This window comes from Amphiura filiformis, chromosome 14, assembly GCF_039555335.1.
Source record: "Amphiura filiformis chromosome 14, Afil_fr2py, whole genome shotgun sequence".
NCBI lineage: Eukaryota > Metazoa > Echinodermata > Ophiuroidea > Amphilepidida > Amphiuridae > Amphiura > Amphiura filiformis.
Genome location: NC_092641.1, coordinates 58,852,996 through 58,868,107, shown reverse-complemented (window position 1 = coordinate 58,868,107; position 15,112 = coordinate 58,852,996). Strand labels below are relative to the sequence as shown.

General features: G+C 35.4%; 2 protein-coding genes across 2 annotated transcripts; both read right to left on the bottom strand.

Moving 5' to 3' along the window:
* Positions 1-5,278: 5,278 nt before the first annotated feature.
* Positions 5,279-7,748, bottom strand: LOC140170372 (beta-1,3-galactosyltransferase 1-like). Its single transcript, XM_072193743.1, has one exon. The coding sequence runs from the start codon at positions 7,422-7,424 to the stop codon at positions 6,210-6,212; it is 1,215 nt and encodes a 404-aa protein (XP_072049844.1). The 5' UTR covers positions 7,425-7,748; the 3' UTR covers positions 5,279-6,209.
* A 553-nt stretch (positions 7,749-8,301) lies between these two features.
* Positions 8,302-9,519, bottom strand: LOC140169532 (beta-1,3-galactosyltransferase 1-like). Its single transcript, XM_072192793.1, has one exon. It carries the CDS (start codon positions 9,502-9,504, stop codon positions 8,302-8,304), a length of 1,203 nt encoding a protein of 400 aa, XP_072048894.1. The 5' UTR covers positions 9,505-9,519.
* Between the last annotated feature and the right edge of the window lie 5,593 nt (positions 9,520-15,112).

Sequence of the window (15,112 nt, the reverse complement as noted above, 5' to 3'; positions counted from 1 at the left end):
GAGAGCACATCAGACATCGAATTGCATTCTGAATACGAAGAATGTCTTTCTGATATCAAATAATTTTCATTTTTTGCAATTAACGATATAATACAAATTTTATGACAAATTATTAAAATTTGATATTTTTCACATTTTTGATATCATAACAGTCCTCGAAGTAAATTTTATAAATCTAATGATATATTCTTAAAGTGTATGTAGCTGGGAAGAAAAGCCGACGATCAATTGAAAATGTTGACGTTTCATACTGAAGATATGGATTTTTTTTCCAAAACACCTATTTTTCTTTTTGGGAAAAACATCCATATCTTCAATACGAAAGGTCAAACTTTTCAATTGACCGTCGGCTTTTCATTCCACCTACATACACTTTAAGTATAAATCATCAGATTTATAAAGTTTCCTTCGAGTACTGTTAAATATCAAAATACCAATTTTAATCATTTGCCATAAAATGTGTATTACATTGCGAATTTCAAAAATCAAAATTATTTGATATCAGAAGGACATTCTTCGTATTCAGAAAGCAATTCGACATGTCTGATGTGCTCTAATGTCCCACAATAAATACTGTCCAAACGTTCATACCACATCCCTTAAGTTGTAACCCATCAAATTTGGATCTTATACGCTAATCAGTTGACTGGTTGCAAAGATATGAGCGATTACATTTATAACGCATACGCCAATTCACTTCAATACAAGTTTGAAACGAAGAGCAATCAAAACAAAACAAGTGTTTAACATGTCAATAGGATAGTTATTTTGTTTGATGAACTCCTTTTTATTCTTCTTGGGGGAAAAGTGGGCAATGGTGAATCCAACTGACGAGGACACAAAATACATCAAGGATCAATAAATGATAAAATAATATATGAACAACTGCAAGGAAAAATAGCCAGGTACACTAACTTGACGTGGGGAAACAAATAAATACAGTTACTGTGCACATAAGCAGACGTAATAAACCAAACAAACAATGTAGGCACAACAATATGCAAAGTTCGATGAAAAAAGACCAATTCCGGAACCCACAGAAGTATCAGGAAAACACTACCAAAGTACACTGGCAGTGATGAAAATCAGACAAACGAAACCAACCGACATTTCGAGCAGAAAACTGCTCTTTTTCAGGGACAGACAACAAAATATAAAATCAAACATCAAAAACTACATGCTATAATTTAGAAACAAATTCAAACCAAAATCTGAAAACAAGTTCAAATACAACTCAGTAGCAAACACGGCAGGAGATTTTTCATCATTTGCGGCAGTCAGATTATATATCAATGCAAAATATTCTATAGTTTACCGTGTTCTTGAGCTAAATCAATATCTTGATGGTGATTTTTACTGGGACACACTGTATAACATTAATTGGAAAATGTGTATTTAGGATTGACTAATCGTGTTTGCAAACCAACTTAAACAACCATTTTTCTTTTCATATTATAAATTTCAGGATAGTCATGAATCCACGCAAACTGACATTTATACTACTACTTGTTTACGTCACGTCCCCAAGGTCATTTTGAATGATTTTCGTGAAGGTGTCTTAAGCATAATGATGGGCTTTATTGAGACTGCGGCATTTGTTACCGCAGTACGCTGGCGAAGTTACGTAATAATCGGATTAACTACCATAGCAATAGGTACAAACAATTTTTGATTATATCGCGCTGCACTACTACGTTCATGCGGTACCTCTGCATTGAACCATAGATGTCAAAGAAATGCTAATCACTTGCACCTGTAAGATTAGTCTCTTTGAAAAGAGCGGTATTGTATTCAATCTATTATATGATTGACGACCGGTGATGAGTGCAACCTGCTTGTAGTGCAGCGCGGTATATTCAAAATTGTTTGTACCTATTGCTATGGTAGTTAATCCGATTAATTACGTAACTTCGCCAGCGTATAGACGAATCCAAATACACGCATTCCTACACCTGACTAGCAGCCTTTAGTTGGGTAGCCGTCGGCTACAATGCACTCAAAATGTGAAATGATTCGGCCTTGGCGGAAATTTTAAACTGCATTCCATCACCCGTTTTACACCTTCCGCGAAAACACAGGTAGACAAAAGAATAACACAATACAGTTCCCTTCGACAAAACACACAGCATGGTCTATTCGCTGTTGAAGTGATACAATAATCGGATTAACTACACGCGGTATCTATGCATTGATGTACTTGCGAGATGCGACGGGATTACCTGCGGTATTATCTCCATTATATATATTATTAGCTATTATTCTATTAACCATCCTCGTCCTGGCATCTTCTCTAGGTGTTAGGCGGCTTTTATTTGCACAATTGGACGCTCAAAACACCAGGTTGGTGCTAGCGGCTACCCAAAGATGTCCGACCAAATCCTGACCATGACTTGGCTCCTTGGATTCGTCTATAGCATTGGTTTTAGGAGTGTATATCAATTTTCTGCATAATTCCCCCTCCAAATTCACGCTAATGTCACACTACTACTAGTATCTTCTTCCGGGTAAAGCATAGAGTGCACTTTACACCGCCTTTTAAGAACTCATTAGCAATAGCATAGCACCAAAAACCTACATAACATGATGCTGCACCTGACAATGTCGAAGTGCTCTGCAGAGAAGAAAAACTGTTGCCAAGAAAAATTCTACCATTCTACTCTTAACAGAGACGGGGCCGAGAACTTTCTAAAATCTATTACACTTTACTTCTAGAAACATCTTCCAGAAGGTCAAAAAAGGACATTGTCCAGAAGTAAAGGTCGTACATCAGTCATTCACCAGTATCACACCGCTGATGACGGAGTATCATCAGTATGGATATTCTGAAATTTGGGACGCACCATTAGATATCAAGGGGGCTGGATAGTGTTTTGAAAAATTTTATCTCGCCATCCGAGCGAAAAAATAAATTGCTCCAGCTCAGACAAAAGAAAAAGAAAACAACAATTGCTCCATCTCTGACCAGAAAAAATAAAAATAAAATATGTTCAATTGTTTATCATATAATAGTTTAACTACGAACTAGTGAGTTTTTTTACGCATTTGTTCATGAAAAGTTATTCTGTGAGCAAATACACTCTATTTCACAGATCAAAGTCTACCACATAACAAAATGCCACACTGATGGGTGGGTATGTTTTCTAGTAATAAATCGTTAGATATGGATCTCAAGTTTTCCGTTACGCTTCGTGAACACATTTAACCTAAAATAAATGATTTTTTCCGCGACACTCGAAATTTAGGTGCTACAAAATGTAAAATGGTAACAATGTGGAACAAATTTTGTTTCAAAAATCCAAAATCAAATTGTTGAAAATGAGAACTTTACAATTAAAAAAGAAGTAAACAAAACTGTCTCACCGAGAAATAAAAAAAAAAACCTCATCAAAGTGTGGTGTGTTTTGCTTCACCGGGGAGGACAAAAATGTGAGTGTTTTGTCTTTGAAAACAAAATGTATGTCAAGTTAAGCAAAGATTTTTTTTTAAATTATAAAAATAACATTAGCAAGGTAGAGCGAACAAATAAATGAGAATATCATTAGTAAGGTAGCTCAAATAAATATTGAATTATATACAGAATTATTTGAGTAGTTTTTACCGCCTCATCAAACCTCAAAATATACAGATCTGATTTTAGACGATGTTAATTTATTAATACTAAATAAAACCAAATTTCTCGGTGTTGTAATAGATGAACACTTAACTTGGAGACAATGCCATATCAAAAACCACATCTAATGATGTTGGAATCATCAGTAAACTTATACACCTTGCCATGTCCCCAAACTAATTTTGTATTTTTTGTGTTGCACTCTTGTCCTTATGTAAATGATGACATTTTAGCCTATAGTGAAATACGATTTTGTAAAACGTATCTTGAAAAATTAAATTTAAGGTCAAAAAGCCGTGCATATTATGTAAAACTCATTTTAGACATTACAATTATTCCAGAATTTGAATCTTCTTAAGGGAACTGGAATGAGCGTTTTGAGCGTTTCGACAGCATTTTTTGTGGGACATGAGAGCACATCAGACCTATCGAATTGCATTCTGAGCACGAAGAATGTCTTTCTGATATCAAATAATTTTCATTTTATGAAATTCACGATATAATACAAATTTTATGACAAATTATTAAAATTTGATATTTTTCACATTTTGGAGATATAACAGTCCTCGAAGTAAATTTTATAAATTTAATGATATAGTCTTAAAGTGTATGTAGGTGGGATGAAAAGCCGACGATCAATTGAAAATTGTGACCTTTCGTATTGAAGATATGGATTTTTTTTTTTTTTTACCAAATTTTTTTTAGGTCTTTTGGGAAAAAAATCCATATCTTCAATACGAAAGGTCAAAATTTTCAATTGATCGTCGTCTTTTCATCCCACCTTCATACACTTTAGGTAGAAATCATCAGATTTATAAAGTTTACTTCGAGTACTGTTAAATATCAAAAAATATCAATTTTTAATGATTTGCCATAAAATGTGTATTACATTGCAAATTTCAAAAAATCAAAATTATTTGATATCAGAAGGACATTCTTCGTATTCAGAATGCAATTTGATATGTCTGATGTGCTCTAATGTCCCACAATAAATACTGTCCAAACGTTCATACCCCAGCCCTTAATGTATACAATATATTCGTTCTAGAATTATGTGTATTCATGTACAAATATTCAACAGATAACTAATACCAATTTTGCATAATAATTATTTCAGTTCCTGACATCAAACAAGAAATTTTAACGACTATTAACCAGAATCCAAAACCAACTTTGCCTCGAAGAGGGTAAGATCAGAGACCTTCATTGTGAACCCCGCCGCTAAATCAAATAAAGAGTGCTGTGAATGTACATGTATATCACTTAAAAAATAAACAAAAACACATTTTGTATACAAAGTAATTTTTATTTCTTTTTCATTTTTCCCCCTCATTTTGATTTTAAAATATTTTGGCGTTATACGTTATTTGACAACTTATAACATTGGGTGATGCTTACTCTCTGGTCTATTATGACCTTTTGATTACTTCCCTGTGATACAAATGCTGTTCATAGTTTGTTTTTATACCTTTGTATCGCAGTTGTTTCATGGAAATAAAATATAGTAGTGTGGTATTGTGTTATGTAACTTATGTTAGGACTAAAAAATGTTTGATTGGCGTAACCCGACCGACCCTAAAAATAGGCCCGACCCTAGACTTTTTTTCTTATTTTTGGCAAAAATGAATAAAAAAATCAAAAGAGATTAAAAAATTTTTAAATCGCGATTTTCAGCTCTAAAATGTGTGTAATTTTTTTTTTAATTGCCGACCGACCTAACCTTTTTTTTTTTTCATGTTACGCCAATCAAACATTTTTTAGGACTTATAATAATATGAATTGTTTGAGATGAAGGTCCGTGATAGTGTGGTTTCACGTTCATGCCACTAGTATCATAGTCATTAAGTTCATTCGAGTAACAGATCCGGTACAGTTCAGCACCAATAATTGGCGGTGATTGGGGCGGAGGAGGATTTATAATGCTCCTCACGTAGATCCACGTCCAAGCGAGAGCTTCCAAGATCAATGACATCATCCAAATAAGTGCACATGCGTACATCTGGTTCAACGCAATTACCTAAAGCTAGCGCCTCTGTTTGACATTAAAACATCTGTCTCAGCATTTAATATCGTAATAGTTTTAGTTATTGACCGCCCATATTCATTACATAAACATCTCAAAAAAGTAACTAACCCCCCTTAAATAATGGCCATTATTCAAAAAGGGGCTATTGTATAACAAATCTGTAAAATGTGTTGGAAGCAGAATTTATTTCTGCGCATTTTGACACCTCATTTGATACGATAGCCCAGAAAACAATAAAACACCGGTCAATTTAATGTAGTGAGGTCCATATTTGAAAGTTGCACTTACATAAAAATTTTTACAATACAAAAACACCCAGATATCATTACCCAGATTTCCTTCCATTACACTGAATACAAAATCAATACAATTTACTGCAACTTTCAAATCTTGGGATACATTGATTTAACTGTACGCTGTGACGTCAATATTTAATCAATTGCTGCAAATGAGGTGTCAAAATGTGCAGAAATTAATTCTGCTTCCAACGCATTTTACAGATTTGTAATACAATCATCCGTTTTTGAATAATGGTCCTTATTTAAGGGGGTTTAGTTACTTTTTTTGAGATGTTTATTTTCCGTTATTGCAATTATCAGCATTAAATCCCTCCCATCTCGTCCAAACCAATTTCATATCGCGCACTGACCACACCGGACTTAATCCGGTATACGCTACAGAGAAATGGCACATACCTCCATTACGCTCTTTCTTTTTCGAAGAAGAATATACTAGCTGTACACTATATTTGCCATTATTCTTTGGTTTCACACCGATTACGTGCATTATCATCCCCATGTACACATCTTCAAATCTGAAGTACTTAACGTGCGCAGATACGGTCAATATTAGAGGAAGTAGATCACTAGAGATGAGGTAGGAAGGACCGTTTACGTAAGGAGGATATACACGATAGGGGTACTCCGACTCATCCACGTTCCATTTGCGTTCCTTATTTTGACCGGCTCTTATTGGCGCATAATTAGGATGTAAATGTCCTTCGAAGAGAGGCTCTAAATTATAAGTGTAATCGTTCAAATGTTTCACCAAATTTGGAAGATTCGGAATCATATCACTGTCGATTTTCAAAACAAACTTGGCTTCTTTGCAAAATTTAACCGTCCACCTTAGTCCCATCAACGTTTTTAAAGTTAAATTATTGTAGCTATCGATAAAGTTTTCTTTACAAATATCTTTATATTGTTTATTCTCATTTCTAATATTAGTTTCAACCCTTGGGCTCTCACTTACGCCCAAGAGGAAAACAAAAGCAACTCGTTTCCCTAATATGTCCGCATGGGTAAGCTTTCCCCATGTTTCTCTAATTATATCACGACGCATTCTTTCAATGGGTGCAGTGAGAATAATTAACAGTAGAAACACTTCCTTATCATTTTGGGTATTTCGTTCACAAATATGCGAGTTCTTGAAAATATATTGAGTACGAGCTGGATTAATAACTTCTGAATTGAAGAATGTACTATTTTTAACGCAATGTTTAATATCAGTCGTATAATTCGATGTGAATAGCATTGTAATATTTGTATCCTTTAAGTACTTCAAACAAGAGGGTTGTGCCATCGTTACGTCCGTATCAAATTCAACCTGGCTGGATAAAGCTATACCAACAGCTCCCATAGAAGGTGTGATATATGATTCAACGTGTTCAGTATTAGCATTCTCTATAAAATGTTCCTGTTGCGCCAAGAAGCAAAGGTATGTTGATATAGAACTCCAACACATGACCAGCAAACAAAACTGCCTATAAGCCCGTAAATGTCGACCCATATTGCAAAAGCGTTTTTGAACGCTGGCCAGAGAAATGATTGCTCTAGATGCACATTTACGATGCTGTTAGTGACTATTTGAATGTCTCCCAGGATATCACTCTTAACGCCACACATTTGGAGACAAAAAGGAAGAACGCAATAGTCGTAATACAAATCTTCAATGTTAACTTGATAGAGCTGCTGTTTTCAATATCCTTCTGGAGTCACGTAACACGTTCATTTAAAGTACGTCTCCCATGTTATATTGATTCATATAGAAGACTGGATTGGCACGCTGCAACTGCCTGAGTGTATTAGCCAATATTTCCATGTAATATTATAACCAAAAGAGGTCCACATCGAAGCCCGTTGAAGATTCGTAACTGACAACGTATTTGCATTGACAGTGGTCCTTTAGCATATAAAAAAATCACAGCACAAGTTAAAATAGTGTACATCGGCCATTACAAGTTACTGAACAGTGTCACACTGTCATGGCTTTGTATTTTGTTACATTATTTTAATGGTTCAGTAAACCATGAAGGTCAACAGTTTACTACTTCGTGTTTTTCAAAGGCTGAATCCCCGCATACCTTTTCACCGACGTATTAACCATGAAGACAGGCTATTTTTTTGGTTAACAGTAAACTAAGTTCACATTCCCCGTTTCAGAATAGGGTTCAGAATACCATGCCATGAAACAATATTGTTTGAATAAAACATATTATTATAAGATCGATAACTTATCTACACTTTATGTCATATTTATCTAGCTCTTATTAATATTTAAATTGATATTTAAATTGACATCTGATATTGCGTCGTGTTGATGCGATTGTTTTGGTTAATGATTTTGTCCGCCTAACCGAGGACGTTTTGAGATTTACCTATATTGATTACATATTTTCCAATATATTGCACTTATCAGTATTAAAGTCCTCCCATTTCGTCCAAACCAATTTCATAGCGCGCACTGACCACACCGGACATAATCCGGTAAATGCTACGGAAAAGTGGCACATATTTCCATTCCCCTCCTCAACTGGTTGTACACTATATCTGCCATTGTTCTTTGGGTTAACACCGATTACGTTCATTATCATCCCCATGTAAACATCTTCAAATCTGAAGTACTTAACGTGTGCAGATACCGTCAATATTAGAGGAAGTAGATCACTAGAGATGAGGTAGGAAGGACCGTTGACGTAAGGAGGATATAAGGGATAGGGGTACTCCGACTTATCCACGTTCCATTTGCGTTCCTTATTTTGACCGTTTCTTATTGGCGCATAATTAGGATGTAAATGTCCTTCGAAGAGAGGCTCTAAATTATAAGTGTAATCGTTCAAATGTTTCACCAAATTGGGAAGATTTGGAATCATATCACTGTCGATTTTCAAAACAAATTTAGCTTCTTTGCAAAAATTAACCGTCCACCTTAGTCCCATCAATGTCTTTAACGTTAAATTGTTGTAGCTATCAATAAAGTTTTCTTTACAGATATCTTTATATTGTTTATTCTCTTTCTTAATATCGGTTTCAACCCATGGGCTCTCACTTACGCCCAAGAGGAAAACAAAAGCAACTCGTTTCCCTAATATGTCCGTGTGGGTAAGTTTTCCCCATGTTTCTCTAATTATATCACGTCGCATTCTTTCAATGGGTGCAGTGAGAATAATTAACAGTAGAAACACTTCCTTGTCATATTGGGCATTTCGTTCACAAATATGCGCGTTCTTGATAATATATCGCGTACGAGCTGGATTAATAACTTCTGAATTGAAGAATGTACTATTTTTAACGCAATGTTTGATATCAGTCGTATAATTCACTGTGAATAGCGTTGTAATATTTGTATCCTTTAAGTACTTCAAACAAGAGGGTTGTGCCATCATTACATCTGTATCCAATTCAATTTGACTTGATGAAGCTATACCAACGGCTCCCATAGTTGATGTGCTATATAATTCAACGTGTTCAGTATTAGCATTCTCCATATGATGTGACTGATGTGCAAAGAAACAAAGGTATATTGATATAGAACTCCAACACATGACCAGCAAGCAAAACTTCCTATAAGCCCGTAATTGTCGACCCATAATGCTAAAGCGTTTTTGACACCGCTGGCCAGAGTAAGTGATTGCTCTAGATGCACATCTATGATGCTGATACTGACTACTCGAATGGCTCTCAGGCTATCACTATTGACGCCACACCTTTGAAGATAAAGAACGCAATACAAATCTTCAGTGTTCAACTTGATACAGCTGCTGCTTTCAACATCCTCCTGGAGTCGACCGAGTCTGGCACGATCATTTAAAGTACGTCTCCCATGTTGTATTGATTTATGTAGAAGACTGGATTGGCACGCTGTAACTAAATTATTAGCCAATAGTATGCCTAAAATTATTACTGTTAGTTTTTAACCAAAAGAAGTCCACATCGAAGCTCGAAATGATTCGTAACGATACGTATTTGCATTGACAGTGGTCCTTTATCATATAAATAAGAATCACAGCACGAGGTGAAATAGTGTACATCGGCAAGTACAATGGACTTAACAAGATCACACTGTTTGTCTCTGTAATTGGTATATTATTTTTGATGGTTCAGTAAACCATGAAAGTCGAAAATTTACTACTTCATGTGTTTCAAAGGCAGAGAGAGGGTGTAATTTCTAACTCATAAAGTTAAAAAAAACACGTAATAATGTTGAATTTCTTTACACTGGACTCCGTGCAAAATTATCATATGGATTAATATCCCTATTGTTTAATAAACTATAATGGGTAATATGAAAAGGTTTGATATTAATCTTTAAGATATCTAATTGATCTAATTAAGCATTCTCAGTGAATGGTTATAAACATGCAATCTAATGCTTATGTTAACAATGACACCCGGGTAATGAGACACCGGGCAAGACAATAATTACATTTATACATTTACATTCACAGGCATTTATGGCGTCATTCATCAAGATACCATGGCGTGTACAAAAATATACACAAAAAGTCAAATAACAAGAGAAACAGTTCAAGAAAACAAATGAGTCTTTTACACATATGTTAAGAATAGACTTGAACAGAGATGTGGTCGTGGCAGATTTTATGTCCACAGGTAGTGAATTCCATGTCGTAGCCATTGCAATGTGCAATCTGTTGTCGCCAGTGATTCTGTGGCTGTGTCTTGGAATACCGAGCCGGTATATACTGTCAGAAGACGGGCGCAAGGTACGAGCAGGAACATTTACGGTAAAATCCTGTTCTGTGATTATATTGAGAAAGAAACAAATCACATACCAAGCTTAGGCTTAGGTGATTAATGCAAATAAATGGGCAGTTCCGTAGTACCAGACGTATATTTTAGAGACTTTGATGACCCAGATCTTCTAACTTATGGAGGCATATGGATTTTGAACACTTGTATTAGAAGTTTCTCTGATAGAAGTATAAACCCTGAAAATTTAATTCCAATCCCATTTTCGGTTCGCATGACGGGTCACAAAAACGACCCATCGCTGATGTACTCACAGAAAATGTACTTTTTGAGGTACATTGTGTTTCAGTCATAATTACAGATCTTTGTGTACAGATCTTTGATGGAAACTAATACAGTTTTGTTTGCATGAGGGACCAGGCTAAAGAAACACAGCAAAGACAAAAATCTTGGGGTTTTTTTTATTTTACAGGTTAAAATTACTCGATTTCAGCTGTTGCGGACGTACATTTTTTATGTTGCGGACGTACGCTCTGATTTTTGTCAATGGGTACGTCCGCAACGAGTTCAGGAAGTTATTTCTAAATATTGGACATTATAAGGAAACATTTTCATGCTTAATTTTGAAAATGTGCCAAATTAATTTGTTTCAAACAACAAAAAGAAATTTTACAGGGTGGTTGGAAATGGCATTTTGGGAAATGTACGTCCGCAACGTGCCATTTTTCATATTTGCCCATATCTTGAAATAAAATTATGTTAGATAAAATTCAATAGTAGATAGGTAAACTACATTCTACAGCCTGTCTCAAAAAAAATTGTGCAACTGAAAAGCGCCCTCTTTGGCAATTAGAAAATACTGTTGTGACATTATGCTTACATCAACGTCAAGGACGCAGTCTTAGCTCTCAAATGCCGTTTATTCTGTTCAATTTGCTTGTTTCAATCTCGAGATATGTTTATTTAACAACGAAGGGTAAAATCACAATTGTGCCACTTTTACTAGGGAAGAGAGCTGTACATGTAATATAGCTGATGTTGATGCGTCTAATGCACTCTCTCCCTTCGGGCTCGTGCATTAGACGCATTATTCGCATCAACATCAGCGCGCGTGCATTATTTTGTCTAATTTCTCTCCCAACAAGTAATATAAACTTGTAAGGTCCGTATGCACAAAAGAGTTAGACCGGGTCTAAAGTTAGACCTGATCTAAGTGGAATTTAGTACCATGAGAAAGGACATTTTCCTTTACATTTGCTTAAGTTATTGTGTATTATTGTTGAACGTTGCATTAAAATCTTTAGAATTTGCTAGCTACTCTAGGAAGGAAATAAGAGTAAAGGGCCATTCCTGGTGGAACTTAATTCCAGTTAGGCCAGGTCTAACTTTAGACCCTCTCTAACTCTTTTGTGCATGCGGACCTTAGTGTGCAATATTTGTTTGTCTTTTAGTGAAAAGTATTTACCATGATAAAATCATTGACGTGCACATGTATTTAATTTTACAGCAGAATATGAAATATTTATTTATCTTTTCTGTGGAAAAAGAGAATCATTATTTCTGCATCATGATAAAATAGTAAAACAAGTAAAAAAACCAATTTGTGTAACAGATGCATTCTTTTGATTTCACGAAGGAACTCTTGATAAACTTGATGCTATCGCTGATTTACATGCAAATCCCTCTTCCCTAGTAAAAGTGGCACAATTGTGATTTTACCCTTTCGTCGTTAACTAAGCATATCTCGAGATTAAAACAAGCAAATTGAACAGAATAAACGGTATTTGAGAGCTAAGACTACGCCCTTGACGTTGATGTAAGCATCATGCCACAACGGTATTTTAATTGCCAAAGAGGGCGCTTTTCACTTGCACAACTTTTTTTGAGACAGGCTGTATATCCTTCGATATGAGACATAAATAAAGTTATTTGGACGATTTTACAATTTTGACAATTTTTGAGTGTGTGACGTAATTACGGAATTGTGTAAATCCGGATCCTGCCTCAAACATTCATGGAATCTACGGACCATTCCTGTGCCCGGTTCGGTATTATCAAAGACACAGAAAGTGAACACAGCTATATATATATAGTGAACGGCGCCAACGTTAAAGGTTTAAACCACAGGGAAATACCAATTTGGGGGTCTAGTCGAGAGGGCGTTAGTAACAGGAGACTGGAAATTGTTTTTTATTAACATTTGGACAACTACTTTAAAACAAGCAAGCCGGGTTAAGCATGGAAATAAAGAAAAGCACTAATAAAATAATAAATAATAATAATACCAACAAAAAGGTCAGGGTTTAATGTACGAGTAAGAAGATTTTTAATTTGATTTAGGTAAGACATTTTGCAGAAGCTCCTTCATCCTGTAGTTCAGGAAATTATTGGAATGTTATGTCACGAAGAACAAATACAGCAATATACGAACCTGACAGACCGAACAAATATGACCAAATAAGCCCCCGTTTACATGTATCAACTAATTTGATCTTGTGGCTGACCAACGTTAAAAAAAGGAACAATTTGTGACCCGGATACGCAGTACTCAATTCCTAACAAGTCAAAACCAGACTTAATCCTCTTCACCGAGTTAAATCTGGTAAATGGAATACCTCTCTTGAAAAACTCATTCTTAAACACTTGAAAATGTTCATGCAATCTTATTGGTTCTTACCCGTGTGACATGACACGATATCACACACCTTAGCGCGTGCGTGTCCACGCGATACTCGTAAGCGCTATTTGAACCAATCGGAATGTGCATAGCAACAACAGGACTGATCGATTCTAAGCCCTAGGTAATTCCTTGTAAAATGTAGGATTTAATTTGATTAAAATTTGGTATACTTATAATTAATATATTTAATTTCATTGAAATGTTTAAGAATGAGAATAAAGGTATTGTATTTAGCAGCTGTCGTGCATCTATCGTCTCATATAACACGCGACATCATTATTTTTGGCGTAAAACAACTCGGCTTCGCCTCGTTGTTTTACTTAAAATAATGATGTCGCCCGTGTTATATGAGACGATAGATGCACTCCAGCGGCTAAAAACAATACCTTTAGTCTCTAATTGCAATCCAGAGGAGAGGTATTCGCGTCATAGATATCCCTAAGGATGACCTATGACAATTCCCACCATATTCAACCACAAGGCAATGGCAAATCAGTAGGAGCTTCTACACTGTTTCATTAAAAATGATTAATACACTCTGCGGCGATGTTACAATTAGAATTGGGTGTTTCAGTTTCTTTTCCAGCGGTGTGGACTACTATAATTAAAGACAGAGATAAAAACAATTTATCGCGTCTGATGTCACTGTCAATTACGATCCTTGATTGGTTTACACAGGTTAATCAGCGCGTAAAAGGAAGACCGATCTATCTGGCGCTGATCGGAGAAAAGGAATAGCAGCAAATGGCGAAAAATTACGTACTTTTACAAGGCAAAAAGCAGCTTTTCTAGGCATTGTGGACATGGTGCCTTCACCAAAGAGAGTTTCCTACTATAAAGACCTAAATTTTGAGATGGTTTGCATGTTTCAAGGTGCAAAATTAACAATACGGCGCCCGGTTATAAATCCGCGTTCAGCAAGTCATCATCACGACACTTGTAAACAAACCGTGTTCGAGTTTGATTGACAGATGACGTCAGACGCGATAAATTGTCTTTATCTTTGTCTTTCATTTTAAAAATCATTGATGTATGTCAGCCATGTAGGGCCAACCAAAGTCATAACAATTCCCTTTAAAAACGGAACAGGGGACTACAAGGTAATTCCTAAATTGAGTATAATTATGCTGAAGTAATAATGTTTGAAACAAATTGAAAAATAAACGAGTGTACATCATTGGGTGTGGATTTCATTTCATTTTTTTATTTCATATTTATTCAAAATAACTTCGTGGCAAATAGCCAAATTGCGTTACTTTTTACAATCTTAAAACATCAAAATTATTTACTAGTATTATTACACATAAAAGTTATTAAAATACATTATAACAAGAAATAAGCATAAGAAAAACATAAGATAATTATATTGCACATATGAAAGATAACCCCCTGCTTAATCTTATCTCCACCCTCAACCCATCACATCTCACACACCCACACCCCCACCCCTAAGCGCACCTCTTACTCCCAAACACAGTGACCCCAAATAATACGCGCCGCACACCAAATCAAATAAGCATCAAATAAGCATAAGAAAAACATAAAATATTATATTGCACATAATTATAAAAGCAAACGCCTTAACTAATCTTATCTCCACACTCACCCCCACACACTCTCACCCCCCCCCACACACACACACACTCTTAAGCGCACCTCTTACTCCCAAACACAGTCACCCCAAATAATACGAACACACACCAAATCACTCATATTCACACACATACCCATATCATAAAAATATCACATGAAAATAATTAAATTGCATCAAATTATCAACTGCATCATTGGGTATAACAAAAACATCA

Bases quoted from the DNA above. Each gene is read 5' to 3' on its own strand.
- LOC140170372 (XM_072193743.1), bottom strand. From the start codon at position 7,424: ATGGGTCGACATTTACGGGCTTATAGGCAGTTTTGTTTGCTGGTCATG.
- LOC140169532 (XM_072192793.1), bottom strand. From the start codon at position 9,504: ATGGGTCGACAATTACGGGCTTATAGGAAGTTTTGCTTGCTGGTCATG.